Source organism: Mus musculus, chromosome 17 (genome assembly GCF_000001635.26).
Source record: "Mus musculus strain C57BL/6J chromosome 17, GRCm38.p6 C57BL/6J".
NCBI lineage: Eukaryota > Metazoa > Chordata > Mammalia > Rodentia > Muridae > Mus > Mus musculus.
This window is the reverse complement of record NC_000083.6, coordinates 56,353,274-56,368,678: the sequence shown is the minus strand read 5'-3', so window position 1 is coordinate 56,368,678 and position 15,405 is coordinate 56,353,274. Positions and strand designations below refer to the sequence as shown.

General features: G+C 53.0%; 1 protein-coding gene across 17 annotated transcripts in view; it reads right to left on the bottom strand.

Moving 5' to 3' along the window:
- The window catches only part of Kdm4b (lysine (K)-specific demethylase 4B), a 77,805-nt gene that overhangs the window by 35,096 nt on the left and 27,304 nt on the right, over positions 1–15,405 (bottom strand). For all 17 annotated transcript variants that reach the window (XM_006523896.2, XM_006523894.2, XM_006523895.2 and 14 more), the window contains 2 exons: positions 15,040–15,154; positions 12,623–12,816 (listed from right to left, as the gene is read on the bottom strand). In XM_006523896.2, coding sequence (XP_006523959.1) covers positions 12,623–12,816; positions 15,040–15,154 — 309 coding nt within the window. The remainder of the gene's footprint in view (positions 1–12,622; positions 12,817–15,039; positions 15,155–15,405) is intronic.

The following is a 15,405-nucleotide window of genomic DNA, read 5'->3' as shown; positions in this document are numbered from 1 at the left end:
ATGCTGAGTTCCTCACAGCCCAGAGCACTATGATGGTGGCCAGCAGCCCCCACCCCCACCTCTGGGGGCTGCTGGGAAGACACCCAAGGCCTGAAAGGAACCAATTCCCAGCTCTGGCCACAATGATGAATGCGGCATCCCCAGGACACAGCGCCTTCCACTTAATTAGTGCCTGTAATTGGGACTTGTAAAGATAAGATTAATTGAATCTGGTGGCTGCTGAAGTTTAATATGTTGGAACATGCCTGGCATTATCAGGAAGTGCAGCCTGCAGGCTGCTGGCCATGGGTGCAGAAGGGTAGCCCTAGGGAGACAAGCCTATGGACACATGGTAGGGAACAGCGGGCTGGAAACCTCTGTGCTTTGCGGCAACCAAATGAGGCCACAGAGACTACCTATGTACCACCCTGCCACGGGCCATGGCCAGTGAGCACCTTGATTTCCCAGATGAGGCAGCCAGGGTAAGGGCCCAGTACTGAGCCTGGAGAAAGCTGCATGAGCCAGGGCAGGGTGGCCAGGCCCATCTGGAAGGGCAGCTCTGGGTGGCTGCAGCCAAATGCACAGCCAACCTTCCCAAGGATCCTATGGGGCTCCCAGAGCAGAGCTTCAAGGATCCTGTGCGGCTCCTCCTAGGAGATGCAAAGGTCAGAGACCACATGTCAGACACAAGAACTAAATCGCAGGCCTTTATCAAAGCCCTGCACGATGCTAGGGCACCACTGACATCAATTCAGCCTTGCTAAAGGCAGTCTGGGTTAGGAACAGTGCAACAGAACTACAGAGGATCAGGAGCCACCAGCCGGCACTATGACTCCATCTTTGAGCTTCAGGGAAGGCAGGTCCCTCCACCTCCCTCCAGCATCAACCTCCCATGCCATGGCAGCTGTGCCCAAACAGCACCCACGCTGGTCCTAGGCAGTGGCCACTGTTGCAGACTGCTCACGGCTCTCCTGTGACAGCTCTGGTCACTGCTTGCACATGTCCTCCCTCCCACCCATACCAATGTACACAAACACGCACACACCTCCCACCGTATGCTCAGCAGGACCCAGTGCCTTGTCCCTGCTCCTCTAGGATTGTCTCTGATAACAGCTGAGAAGCCTATCCTGCCACTCCAGTCCACGTGTCCCAAGCCATCCTGGGTGACTCGGCATGGCAGAGAAGTTTCCAGCAGGTCAGGCTCTGTGTGGACACTGGGATGCCCTAGGCTATGCACAGGTCCAGGAAGACCCTTTGGGTGCTATAGGAAGCCTTCAATATGATCTCCAAGCAGGCCACTCAAGGTCCTAGGGTTCTGAGGTTCAGCCAACTCCTCCTAGGAGATACACAGGCTAGAGACCCCACGGCATCCTTCTGAAAGTCCCCATGATCCCCTGGCATTTGCCTCCATGTTCTAAATCATCTGTTCTCCACAAAGTACTTCCAGGAGGTCTACAGAAGAGGCAGCCCTGTCCTGTCTCCAGCATGCTCCATGGATTTGGTCTCCCTGACTGACAAGCCTATGGGGAACTCTGCATTGGCTAGTGGGAAGACAGCAGCCCTGTGCCTGCCTGGGAGGTATGCCGAGGGATCAGGTGAACTACTGCGGATGTGGCCCTGACTCCTCTACACGTCAGTGGTTCACGAAGCCTTGCGAAACAAGCACAAGTAAAGGCTAGGGTAGCTGGGGTCTCCAGGAAGAAAAGGATAGCTGATATGGCTCCTGCCTCCCCCAACCCAAAGCTGAACCCACAAATTTGTGCCAGGGACAAGAGCTATGACTCATCCCTGTCTGCAGCCACCACAGCAAGGACCCTAACGCCTCACATCACCAAGTCTAGACCACATGGCTGACCCTGGGGAGTGACCAAGCCATGTGGGGAGGGTAGAAGGTCCATGTGGGGTAGTTGGTCTGAAGCAAACTGGAGACACAGGGACCCCAGGTACTTCAACATGAGGCAAGGAGGTGTGAACTCTGTGCCAGGCTACAGTGTTGAGTGATGCTAAGCAGCCCAGGATCATCTGAGGGACACGGGCACGAGGCCTTGATGGTACAGTACAGGTTTCAAGTAAGGGGGCAATCTCAAGGCCTCAGGGTACCATGGGTCCAGCCCTGTGGGTAGACAGCCAGCTGAGCCCTGGTGCAATGGGATGAACAGGGCTCTGTGGACACACCAGTCTCTTCCTGCCCTCCTGCCTGTCTCCCGCCCACAGAGGAGGCCGCTATTAATAGTGCAATTTCTGCGGTGTTCTGTTTATCCCCCGGAAGGGCTGATGGATGTGAATAATTACCAGACTATAAAAGCCAGCGTATGTGCTGCTCTCTATTGCTCTAAATCATCAAACAAATAAAGCAAGAAACAGTGTTTCTGAATATAATTTTCCCCTCTAATGGCTCAGAATTATTATCAAGAACAATGAAAATAAATAAGCAAAGCCTTGCCAGTTAAAAACTAAACAACTGTGTCAGGAAGGGGAATACAGGCTTGGGGGAGCAAGCCTCACACAGGACTGTGTCAGGAAGGGGCCATAGGCTTGGGGGGGAGGGGCAGGCTCACACAGGACTGTGTCAGGACTATGTCAGGAAGGGGAATACAGGCTTGGGGGAGCAAGCCTCACACAGGACTGTGTCAGGAAGGGGCCACAGGCTCACACAGGACTGTGTCAGGAAGGGGCACATGGACCTGGGAGCAGGCCAGCACAGAAGCCTGCCAGCTGGTGAGGGTGAGCCATGCCATGAACCCAACTGCCCTCATGTGCCCAAAGCTTTGGACTTTGGTGGCCTCTGTCTGGCTCCCACAGGCAAGGTGCCTTGCCAGGCCTTTAGCCACATCTGTGCCCCAAGCTCCAAGGACCTGCTGAGGACCATGGTGCTCAGTCCTCAGTGAGGAGACCATCATCTAGCTGAGCTCAAGTCAATGACAACATTGAGGCCAAGCAATGAGGGAGCCTTGTGTGATGTCCACAGTTAAGGATGAGGGAGGTGATTCCACAGTGCCTATACAGTGCCTGGCAGGAAACAATTCATACAGGAAGAGAGCAGAACACTCTCCCCCTGCCACAGAGGCCAGGCCAAGTGCCACGTGAAGGCCCTTGTAGGGACATGCATACATATGCCTCCCCAACCCAACACATACACACCATAGCCTAGGATGTCACTGTAGGTTCAACTGCAGTGGCTCTCCTGGGCCCCAAGAGCCAACTTGTCATGACTACCCTCAGATACAAAGCCCCTGGGCTAAAACCAACAGGGCAGCTCCTGAGCTAAGGTCCACACAGTCCTGGAGGATGCTCACTGCTCCCCGTGAGCCAGCAGCTTCCCAGGCCCTGGTGGGAATAGTCCAGGGTGGCCCTCTGCTTGGACCATGAGGAGGCAGAGGCTGAGACAGTGGAGATGTATCTGACGACCACAGGACGACACATCAAGTCCTCATGTGGTTCCTGCACACAGTACCCCCCTCAGAAGAGCTGTTTAAACATCTTAGCTCTGAGGATGAGGCCAGTGCATTGGCCACTGCAGAGAACACCTCAAACAGTGAGAGGCCTCTCTCTGCAAAAGGCCATGGGCCCTGGCTGTTTTCCTGGGAGTCCTCCACGCCCTTCCCACTAAAGACGCAGTGCCATAAGCCCACAGCCGTGGCTTAGGGGAGAAGGTCAGGTTGGCAGAGATTTCTTAGTGGCAGAAAAAGGAAGGCAAGCAGAAAACCATGTCGAAAACAGGAGCATATCAAGTAACAGGCCAGCCTCTCACAGTGCGAAAACAGACCAAGGAACTGACCACCCCCACCCCCCCACCAGGGCTACCAAAAACATGCTGCAGATGAAATCTATACAAAACACCTAGCCCAAGTTTGGTGGACACACCTATAACCCCAGTATTCAGGGGGCAGAGATAGGTAGATAGATCTCTGAGTTCAAAGCCAGCCTGGTCTACAGCGTGAGTTCTGAGCTTACCAGAGCTACACAGGGAGATCTTATGTCAAAAGAAGAATAGAAAAGGAAAAAAAGAAGAAGAAGAAGAAGTCTGGGCGGTGGTGGCGCACGCCTTTAATCCCAGCACTTGGGAGGCAGAGGCAGGTGGATTTCTGAGTTCGAGGCCAGCCTGGTCTACAGAGTGAGTTCCAGGACAGCAAGGGCTACACAGAGAAACCCTGTCTCAAAAAAACAAAAACAAAACAAAAAAGAAGAAGAAGAAAGAAAGAAAACCAGACAGCAAAGCACTGCACATAAAGTCTGCGGCCAACCAGGACAGGAAAGCCACTGTCCCCAAGTGTCCCTACAGTAGTAAAGGGCAACACTGAAGAGGTGATCCAGAGCAGAGTAAGTGGCCTTCACAGACACCTTCTCTAGCTAGCTCCACACTAGAGACACTAGCCAATGAAATACAGCAGGAACAAGTCAGGAATGCTCAAGGAATAGTCAACAACCGGAGGGAACAGGCTGAAAGGTAGCCAGCACCTTGCAGACCTGAGCCAAGTCCCAGCACATGGAGACTCCCAACAGCAGAAGGGACTCAGAGCACAGGGCTACAAGAAATACCCGGGATCTAAAGTAAGGCACTCAGAAGGAAACCAACACTGTGTCAGGTCCAAGAGACACCTGTTCTGTGTCCCCAGCAACAGGAATGCAGACAAGAATGGTAGACACACTCCCTCCCACAGGGTCTCATTGAGGCCTATGGTCATACCACTGGCAAAGAGCAAGTGATGGTGGCTCCCACAGCCCTGGCCACAGCCTGGGAGACCTTGGAAAGAGAGCATATGGGACTGCAGGTGACTTCCTGGTGTGACCAAGCAGGAGGCCTCTGCAGCTGAGTCTCAAAAGGAGGGATTCCACAGGTCAGAGCAAAACCTGGACAGACAGGTGTTAAATGAAGGTGCCCTTGAACCCAGGCATCAGAGGCAGGCTGGCAAACAGACTGTCAACACCCACTGCCCACCCAATGGAGAGGATGTGACACACATGGGAAAGACACATGGGGCTGTGAGCAGCTCCATATGAGGGACCAGGCTTCTATGTACCCCAATTTGATCACTCCCACAAAAAGAGCTTCAGTTTGCCTAACCCAAAAGGGATTTCCAGTAAGGAACCACCTGACCTGGCTGGCACTGAGTGAGGTCTGCCCATTCCCACCAGGGAATCCCCACGTCTTAGCGTCTTAGCGTCTTATCGCTTGTGCAGGTGGGACAGACAATACAAACTGCAGCAAAGATAGCAGCAGCCAGAATGGGAGAGGCTGCTCCCAGGATGGAGACTATTGAGCCACTGGCTTTATCTCTAATGGATCGTTTTCTGGGACAATGGGCGGTAGAATTTGGTGTCACACACCAGCGGTGTCAATGGCTTCTAGTAATGACATTTTTATTGAAACACACAGGGGATCAAGAGAGCTAGCTTGGAGAACACAGAGCCTCAGAGATAGGAGGACCAACCACCCACAGGGAAGCTGGTGGTATGGGGAAGAACAGTGTCTGGGTAGCCGGGGAGGGGTGGATGGATATCTGTGACTGTCACATCTCCCTGGGGACCCAGGGAAGAGGTTAGACACTGTCACATTTGTGTCCAACAATCTCAGATGAGGCAGAGGCTGCATGCTCAGATGAGGTGTGGGGCCCCACCCCCACCCCACCCCCACCCCCACCCCCACCCCCATGGATTTTTAGTGAAGGACAAAGACCAAAACTTAAATGTCACCTACTCTGCACTGCCCAAAGTCTGGGAAAGGTTCACAGGAGAGAATCCGAGAGGCAGGTCCTGGTGATGGTGCAGAGCTAGTAAGGGCCTAGTGGTGGACATGAGTGGGGTACAGAAAAGGCACCATTTTGGACTTGGAGCTGTGGACATGCAGAGGCTTCCAATACCCTGGACCATGTCCCAGACAACAGGAGTCCTGTACACAGCCATCAGCCTGGACTCACAGTCTGATGCAGTAACCCTGTGTCAGTGGTCTCCTAAGCCAGGCTCAGGATTCTGCCCAATCACTGTGTTCAAACTTAAAAACAAAGAATTAGGGGCAGGTCCTCTGAGAACAAGGAGGGGGGCTGCTCAGAACAAAGAGAATATGGGTGGAGACAGGAGACACTTCCAGGACCTATGTGCTATACACTGTGGCCTGCATGGTAGGCAGCATGGACAGCAGGCCTGTGGTCACCCAGGTCTCTCTGAGGTCTGTCCACCTGAAAGAGGTGTGACCTATATGTGGACATCCCAAAAGTCACCAGCAGGTGACTGAGCCTGAGACAGCCTGCAAAGGTGAATTCCCAACAGGAAGTATGCCAATCAAGCTTTTACATATGGTTGGAGAGAAGACTGAACCGTTTATACAAAGTTCAGCAATGGCCTTTCCCAGGCCACGCAGCCCAGGGACATGGAGTGTATGGAGTTCAAAGACAAATGGGGTAGCTCAAGTCCTCAAGCCAGGACAGCAGCACTGTGTGCAGAGAGGGCAATGGGACTTCAAGGGCTCCTGCAGAGCACAGCAGTTCACCGCACACATGGAGAGTACACATGAACACACACCTAGGCCCCCATCCTTCGTTCCACAGTAAGAAAGAGGGGGTTCCATGGCCTACCGGGAGCCTGCAAAGAATTCAGTGGCTCAGGGATAAAGAGATGGCCCAGTAGTTAAGAGCACTGGCTAATCTTCCAAAGTACCTAGATTCAATTCCCAGCACCCATATGACAGCTCACTCCAGTTCCAGGGATTGGACAGACACATATGCAGGCAAAACACCAATGCACATAAAATAAAAATAAGTCATTATTAAAAACTCATTGGGGTGAGTCTGGCCTCATCAGGAGATGGCCCCTCCAAGGTCAGGGCTGCAGAAAGCAAGGGTGTTCCCACACAGCCTGAAGGCAAGGGGCTACTGTAGGCTGCCTAGAGAGCCCAAAGGGTTCATACACTCCACTTCTGAGCCACAGAGCCCCAGGCACACAGATACCACAGAGCCCACGCTCCATCTGTGATTCCTCTCCAGGAAGAAGGAAAGGAACCAGGCACCCTGAAAAAGAGACAGTGTTGGGTCCAACTGTCGGCCTAGCACAGGGCCACCCTGCTTCTTCCTCTCTTGACTTCTCTGAGAATTAAAACATTTAATTTTAGAGTTTATTTCACCTCAAAGTACAGTGTGGCAGACATTAAAGAATGCCCTGCTGGGAGAGAATACCCAGGAGACGACCTGAGCCACACAGTCAAGGTCAGCATTAGCATGGCCAGTCTGTGATGGAGGGACCACAGACACTATACTCCACATCACCAAGGCCAGCGAGCAAGAAGGAAAGTGGGAAGTCAGATAACAGGCTGCCCAGAGGAGCTAGGAGGACTGTGTAAGACACTGAAAACTCTGCATAGCGCATGGTCCACTCCTGGGAAAGCTGCAGTGCTGGCTCACCATAGACAGATCCACCTGCACTATCAGGTAAAAGAGGGAGGAACAGGAAGAGGGAGGAAGAGGACAGAGACAAGGAGGAAGAGGACAAAGAGGAGGAAGAAGACAGAAAGTAAAAGAAGTAGACAGAGAGAGGAAGAGGAAGACAAAAAGGGAGGGGAGGGGGCAGGGAGAGGAAGACAGAGGAGAGAGGAAGAAAGGAGAGAAGAAAGGAGACAGAGAGGGGGAGGAAAAGGGTGGTGGAAGGGAGAGGAATCCCCAACCAAAAAAAGTAGGCCATATAAAAACCAAAGAGAAAGAGCTACGGGCCACCACCCCAGCTCACCGTTTGGCTCAAGAGCCCAACTCAGCTCCAATTCCCCAAGTCTGTGGGGTGGGGAGGGGCTCCTCACAAACTGCTGCAGGCTAACAGCCCTGATTCAGGCAAAGAATACAGAAGGCTTCCTGCTCAGCATTGCTTACAGAGCTCTGCAGCCCAGAAGCAAACTCTTTAAGTGAAGACAGAAAGGCAGGGGAGAGTCAAGTGGGACCCTGTATGAGCCCCAACATGCAAATGGTGTGCTGGCTGCTCTGACCCTCAGATCCTGGGAACACAGCTGCGAGGCAGGGCCTGCCACAGCCAAGTCTTCGGCAGGCCTGGTTGTGGAAAGGACAAAGCAGGACGGCTCATCGAGCTAATGGGCACAGGCTGTGACTCAGAGCTGCACCCTGCCGTGTGCACCAGATTCCCTGAAATTGCCCGTCATCATCAGAGCATCGTGGTGGCTAATGACACAGGGCTCATCTTGCATGCCAGGGGCCCAATGCCCCAGTTCAAGCTCAGGCACGTCACAAGCCTCAGTTACTTATCTGGCTGCAGTGGTGGCTGAGATGTACAGCAGTCTCAACAAGCGGAAGGCCAGAACCATGGCATTAGGGTGACAGAGCAGCTGTGGCCAGAGTGAGGCCAAGGGCCCAATGACAAGGCAGCAAGGGGTACTGGGCCAGGAATAACACAATTGTCCCTTGCTAGCTTCTGTGTGTCTGGACCAAGTGGTTGCGATGGCTGGAGAGCCAAGCCCCACAGGACAGAGCTTTGAGTCCAGCTGGAGAATGCCCCTGGCTGGCTCTCAATCACCTTACATTTGGGGTCTCCTGGCTTCTAGTCCTGAGGGAGGGAACACACAGTAGCCTGTGGACTGACTTCACATGCTTGCAATGTCGGAGACAACATAGGTCAGGGGACATGGAGTGATTGCATCCTTGGGACAGAGGCCAAGGCCATCATTGAGATGTGGACTGGGTAGAGAAAGATCCTGCCACAGCCATACTTGGTGCATTAGCAACACAGCCACAGAGCCTGTTGTTAGGCTCTACAGCACAGGGCAGCTACCTGGGACAAATGTCACCCTTGGAGGAGGTTCCTTCTATAGAGAGCTCTGCAATCTCATAAACCCCAAGGACAACTGAGGACAAGCACCATGGCCAGGTGCTCTAGAGAGGACAGAGTGGCAGTGCAGGGACCATGAAGAAGTCCCCCATCCCCACTCCCACCCCCCCAGTGGTGATGTCCCCACACCAAGAGACCATCACAGTCACTGGCTTCAGGTCAGAGCAGGGACAGCAGCAGCTCACAGACTTGCACACATCAGTTCAACTCAGACATTGTGGGGCATCTGCCTTTCCAAAGCACTGCAGGGAATACTTGGCACATGGAAAGCATCCACCTCCCAGGTGTCTACCACACAGTAGAGGCAGGACAAGGGAGGGACCAGCAATGTGAGCCAGATAAGAGACAACCACTCCAAGCTGCGCTGCCTCCTGCTGGCTTCATCATCAGAGGGATCTGGCAGCTCAGCTGACAACTGGAAGGAACCACCCTCACAGGTGCAGAGAGTTAGGGTAGGGCACAAGAACCATCTTTGCTCCCTCAGTATGGGGGCTGCAAGGCACTCAGAAGCCAGTGCCATACCAGCTGATAGAGATCCAAGCCAGGGCAGCTCTCCAGCAGATCCAGCCGTCCTTTGGGGTCTTAGAGGGCAATTGATGTAGGCTACCTTCCCTAGGCTAGGCTAAAGGGTCTGACTAACCATAGTGGTCATAGCAGATTACACAGGGTGGAGGGGGAAGCACGACTGGGAGACCTTCAAATACAGGCCTCCTCATTTCCCATACAAGGCACTGTCCTTGGAAGCCTTATAACAGCTGTACAGTGTGCCCACTCCTCCAGAGACCCCAGTGCAAGAACAGCTTTCTATAGAGAGCATGAGAGCCCACCGCTCCTTCAAGTGCCACCTGCAGGGGCAGCTTCTGGAAGACTAGACAGAACCTGCCCAGGGCAGCACACACCCCCACCTTCAGATTCCTTGACCCTCAAATCACACCAGTCAAAGCTGCAACAGATGCAGAGAACCTTCAGAAAATACTGCAACCTGCAGATATCCTCATGTATCCAAAACCCAGTATGGTGCTGAACCAGAACACAAAACATAGACTGGACTAGAGGATCTGATGGAGGAGGGGTTGCAACAGTTCCCTCTGAGAGTAAAGCATTCCATTTTGCAGAGATGCATTTTAAACAGGAAGGTAAGCAACTAAAAACAGCTTCAGGAAGTCCCTGAAACCAACCAGCTTCACTTGGCCCCTCCCTGTCAGAGTGAGCACTAATAAAGCTGAGCTCAGGAAACCAGTCTGCCTGGAAGATGCTCAGACCAACTGAGGCACTGGAAAGGACAGTCTGCATCCTGACATCCTCCCTGCAGGCTGTGCGGTGAGCATCAGGTTCTCAGCTTTCTGAGCTGTCACTCAGGCCTTGGTGATGCAGCTGTCTGTGAGTCATTTCTGCTCCAGTAGGTGACCCCTCATGCATATGCCTGTCAGTGACCCCAATAAAACTCATGGCACCACGCTGGACTTTGGTGGTGCCCATACTAGGAACTGTCATAGGCTCTGTTAGCATTCCTTCTAGGCTTTGCCCAACAGTCACCTGGCAACAGCCAAGTAGCCTGGCTTCCTATAAAAGGGGTTGTGTGGTCTCTTCTTGATCTCTCTGACTATCTTTTCTCCCTGACCCCTTTCTTTCTCTCTCCCCGTGTTCCTGGCCAACCTCTTCTCTTCTTCTCTCCCTCTCCTCTCTCTCCTCTTTCTCCTCTTCCTCCTCTTCTTCTTCTTTCTCCTCTTCTTCTTTCTCCTCTTCTTCTTCTTTCTCCTCTTCCTCCTCTTCCTCTTCTTCTTCTTCCTCCTCTTCTTCTCTCTCTCTTTCTCCCTCCCTTCCTTCCTCCCCTCTCTCTTCTCTGTCTTTCTCTGACTCTACTCCCTTCTCAAATTCCCTTCCTATGCCCTAAATAACCCCTATTCCTCACTCTACCTATATGGCTGGTACTTTAGAAAGAAGAGATGTTTCAGTATGGGCCCAGAGGCACCCCTCCCACCTCTACTGTGCTCTACAAAACACATCCTGGCTCTCCTTTTTGTATAAAATACAACAGGCTTCCTACCTGGAGAAAGGCACAGTCAAGGAGCCTGCTAACTGCAGCCAGGAAGCCAGTGGGAACAGTTGCCTCACTCAGAAAGGTGGGAGTGCCATCTAGTGGTCACCAGGAGTGGGACATCCTGCTTATATTCTCACACACAAATACACTCAACCACACCTGCTTAGGCAGGCAACAGCTGCACACATATAGTGACTTGCAGCAGGAGTAGCCATTGATTTGGTTTAGATCTGTGGGTGTCACTGGCCCTGCGTAAATCACGAGGAACAGGTCCTTGCCACTGCCACATCACTTCTCATGGGATCCCTGAGCCCCAAGTGTCAGCTACCATAGCTGCCCTCCACAGAGGTGGGAGCAGAGCACCATGGGAGGAGTCACATGGCTGGACAGGTCTACACAGAGGACGATGTCACCAGAGGCTAGGGGGCCACACTGGGGGTTGAGGACACAGACAGGGATATTGGGAGTTAGAATTCGGTGTAAGTGTGTAGCTCAACCACCCCAGAGGGGCCCACAATGAGCATGGTCCAAGCAGGGTTAACTGTAGAAGAGAAAGAAGAGAAGCACAGGAGACAGGCCTGCAGGATCACCTGTGAGCTTATCTCGACTGTGCTACCTGAGGACAGAAGACTGCACCATCCCTTGGGTTGGGATCCTGGACCACAAATGAGGAGAGGGAGCTGCAACAGCATCCATCGAATCCCCTTCCTGTCATGTGACCGATTCAGCTCCTCCCCTTTATGACAGTAGAGTCAGGCAAACCCTTTCTCCTCTTGTCAGGATTTTGTTACAACAGGAAAAGCAGCTAAGAGCCAGGGCCGACAGAGTGCTGCCCACACATCCCTGACCTCCCAGAACCAACAGAGTTCACCTCCCCATGCACAGGGAACTGAGCGTATGGGGGCTGTCCTGGATGACCAGCGTCACCACAAAACCCTCAGACAGAGGCAACACAGTCAGAGGCAGCCTGGGAGACGACTCGTGGCCAGGACTGAAGGAGGAGAAAGGGTGCCCAGGGCCAAGGAATGCAGGACCTCTGACCCTGGGACAGCGCAGTGCATAGCTCCCTACGGCTCTGGGAACCAGAAAGCAGACACAACACTAACGGAATTTCTCACCTCTGTAACTGCAAGGAAACAGTTCTGGGACCGACAAGACATGAGAATGTCAAAAAGGGAAACGGGTTTGGGGGTACATTTTCCCATCCAGCTAGGCCATCAAAGGCATTCATATCAACAGAGCTGTGTCTTCCAGGGAAGGAGAGCTGCCTAGGGCTGAGCATGGACTCCACTGTACAACAAGAACTCCCAGCAGGTGGCCCTGTCACACCTGGAGCCTCAAGGAGGTGCTGGACAATGGGGGCAGAAGGACCACACTGTGTGATTACAGGGTACAACTAAGGGGCAGCAGATCTCCCTAGTTTCCAATGTTTGAAAGAAGACCTGAGCTGTCACCTTGTGCTCCAGGGAGACCAAGAGCCACACAAGGGCCCCAGACACAAAGCACTTGAAGGGAACGATTCTGCTGGCACCTCACTCAGCCTCCAGGTCTCACAGAAACCAGTCCCTGTACTGTGGCTGGCAGGTGACACACATCCATTGGCCTGGCTGAGGCTCAGGCAAGACCAGAGCCCCCATCCACTGCCCAGGATGACAGGGGTACATCCTGTGAACATCAGTCCTGGGTCAGTGTACCTCCCCAAGTCAAAGAGGGAACTGGAAATTCCCCAGTGGCCCCTCAGCAACCATCAGGTCTTCCCATGGCTCACATCCTGGCACTCACCAGGACTTAGGCTCGCCGAAGTGCAGGTAGTTGATGCTGTAGAGGTCCATGTCCTCTGTGTGCCAGGCAAACGTGGTCTTCCACATGCCAAAGTACAAGTAGGGTGTATTCACGCCCTCAATGATGGTCCCGCATTCGCGCTCCACCATGTCTAGGATGGTCCTCAGATTGCCGATGTTCCACTGCGCCACGTCCTATGGACAATGAGTGTGCAGTCATCAGAGTCCTTCCAGGACATGTGTACCTGCCTGTACCCTGGCTGCATAGTCACCCAAGGTACAAAAGGATGACTGGGGTATGTCAGCATCACGGGCCCTTCAGACAGGTCAAGGGGCCTAAGGTCACATTAGGGCTGCTTAGGCTCCACACTCTTCGCCACCCCACCCTTCTTGGAACAGCGGTTACACATAACTGTCCACAAGCCAGCACATGTCAAGGGACAACTACAACTTGGCAGTGACGTCCATACCTCTAAGTAACACTGAAGGACAGTCTCCATGTGGAGTAATCCCTTCACAAGCATGTGAACCCAAGCTCAAATGACAGCCCTTCCAGAACCTTGCATCAGACAAGCCTGGACAGCTTCAGATGGATGCAGGCAAATACGGATGGAGCCCCCACCTTGCCCTAAGCTCCTGTCAAGTGCTGCGAGCTGGAGCTAAGGCACAGTGGGAGCCTCAGGTGCCTGCACCTAAGACTGCCCCTAAGAGAGCCACCAGAGTACATGCTGGGGTCTCAGCAGGGTGATCCTGGTGATGCCCAGTTCCATAAGGAGGACAGAGGCTACTGAGGTTACAACAGTGTGATAGCAACAGGTCATTATGTACTGGCCAGCAGCTGGAAAGCAGACCAGACCAGCAGGTCCACCTTTGATGCAGACCTCAGAGAAACACAACCCTCATCCACATGGACCTAGACAAGGCCCACAGGAGCCCAAGCAGGCCTCAGCCCACACATCTATTGCCTGACAGATGGGGTCATGCTGTGTGGTCCCTCCACTGTAACTGTTTGTGGAGCTAGGTCTGTTTTCTGGTGTGATAGGCATGGCTGAGCAGCTCTGTGAGTACAGTAGAGTCCACTGAACCCTATGTGTCTAACTGCTGTGCCATGTGGCTTGTCATCCGTATATGGCCAAGCTGCCCATAGAAACAATCACAGCTACTGAGAGGACTCACCATGAAGGTCCCTGACACCAGCCTGGTGACCCCAGTTCAGAGACACAGAGAGGCCAGACACATGTGCCTACACACAAAAAGAGCCAGGAACACTCACACCACACACAACTTATAAAAACACAAAAACCACCAGGGACAGGGCTCAGTGGGAGGCCCCAGTACCCATGCAGAAAGTGGCTGTGACGTTACACACCCATAATCCCAGCCCTGGGCAAACAGGGGAAGGCCTCTCAGCTTGCTGGCCAGCTAGTCTAGCCTAATGAGTGATGTCTAGGTTCAGTGAGATGCTCCCAGCCAACAAGGTAGGTCAAATGACTGGGGAGACAGCTCAACACTTAAGAGACTTAAGAGTCTGGCTGCTCTCCCAGAAGTTTAGTTCCTAGAACCCACATGGAGGCTCATACCAGAAGTACTCCAGCTCCGGGGAACTCAACATACATGCATACAGGCAAAACACTCTTACACACAGAATAAAAAAAGCAGCTGGGCGTGGTGGCACAAGCCTTTAATCCCAGCATTTGGGAGGCAGAGGCAGGTGAATTTCTGAGTTTGAGGCCAGCCTAGTCTACAGAGTGAGTTCCAGGACAGCCAGGGCTATACAGAGAAACCATGTCTCGAAAAACAAAAACAAAAACAAAACAAAAAAAGCAAGTTAATACATTTTAAAAACCCAACAATAAAATGACAGTAGGCCAAGTAACCCAAGTACTCAGGGTAGAGCCTGGAGGTAGGCAGACCTTCTTGAGGTTGAGGCAAGCTTGCCTACACAATGAGACCCTGTCCCCACTGCAAGAAACCCAAAGTAGACAGGGCTTGGATCTGAGAAACACAGATGAGATTATCTGCTGGTCTCCTATGTGCACATGTGTGTGTGCATGCACACACACACACACACACACACACACACACACACACACACACAGTCGACCAAGAGAACCTTGCAACAGCATACAGTGAAGTGCCAGAGCAGACTCAGCTCTGTTACAGCTCCCAGCCGTGGGCTCCCAGCTCCACACCTCAGCGGGCACCACCACCACAGAGATGGTTCAGGCTGTGGCCTCCTATGCAGCATGCCACCCTGGGCCAGAAGACAGCACAGCCCTGCCAAGTAGTGAATAGGGAACACAGAAGTGGGAGCCACCGGAGTTGGGGTGGCCCTGAGAAGAAAGGTATAGCCACTTTCCTCCCATCCCCATGAGTCCACATGGTGGCCAGGTATAGCAGGCACTTTTGGGCACTTACATCGTCGTACAGGGAGCCACTGATGTCAGCTCCATAGATGGGTGAGACAAAGGTCAGGTTCTTCCAGTACTTGCGCTCCAAGTCATCGAAGTCCTGATGGCGTGGGGTACAGTACCTGTAAACAGTGCAGTGGTTCGGGTTAGGTTCTGGGCAGTATAATACCCTCTAGGAGCCTCAGAACCCAACTCCAGAAACAAGGCTAGATGTACAAGGAGGGGCATAGAGCTTTGGAAACCAGGGGCAGCTGGAGCTGAGAGCATGGGGACCATGTGTCTGTGCATGCTGTGACTGTAAGCCACAAGATGCACGGAAGCAGGAAGAGGTTTCCAGGAAGCATGGGGGGACCTCCCCTGAAGGGCCACCTTC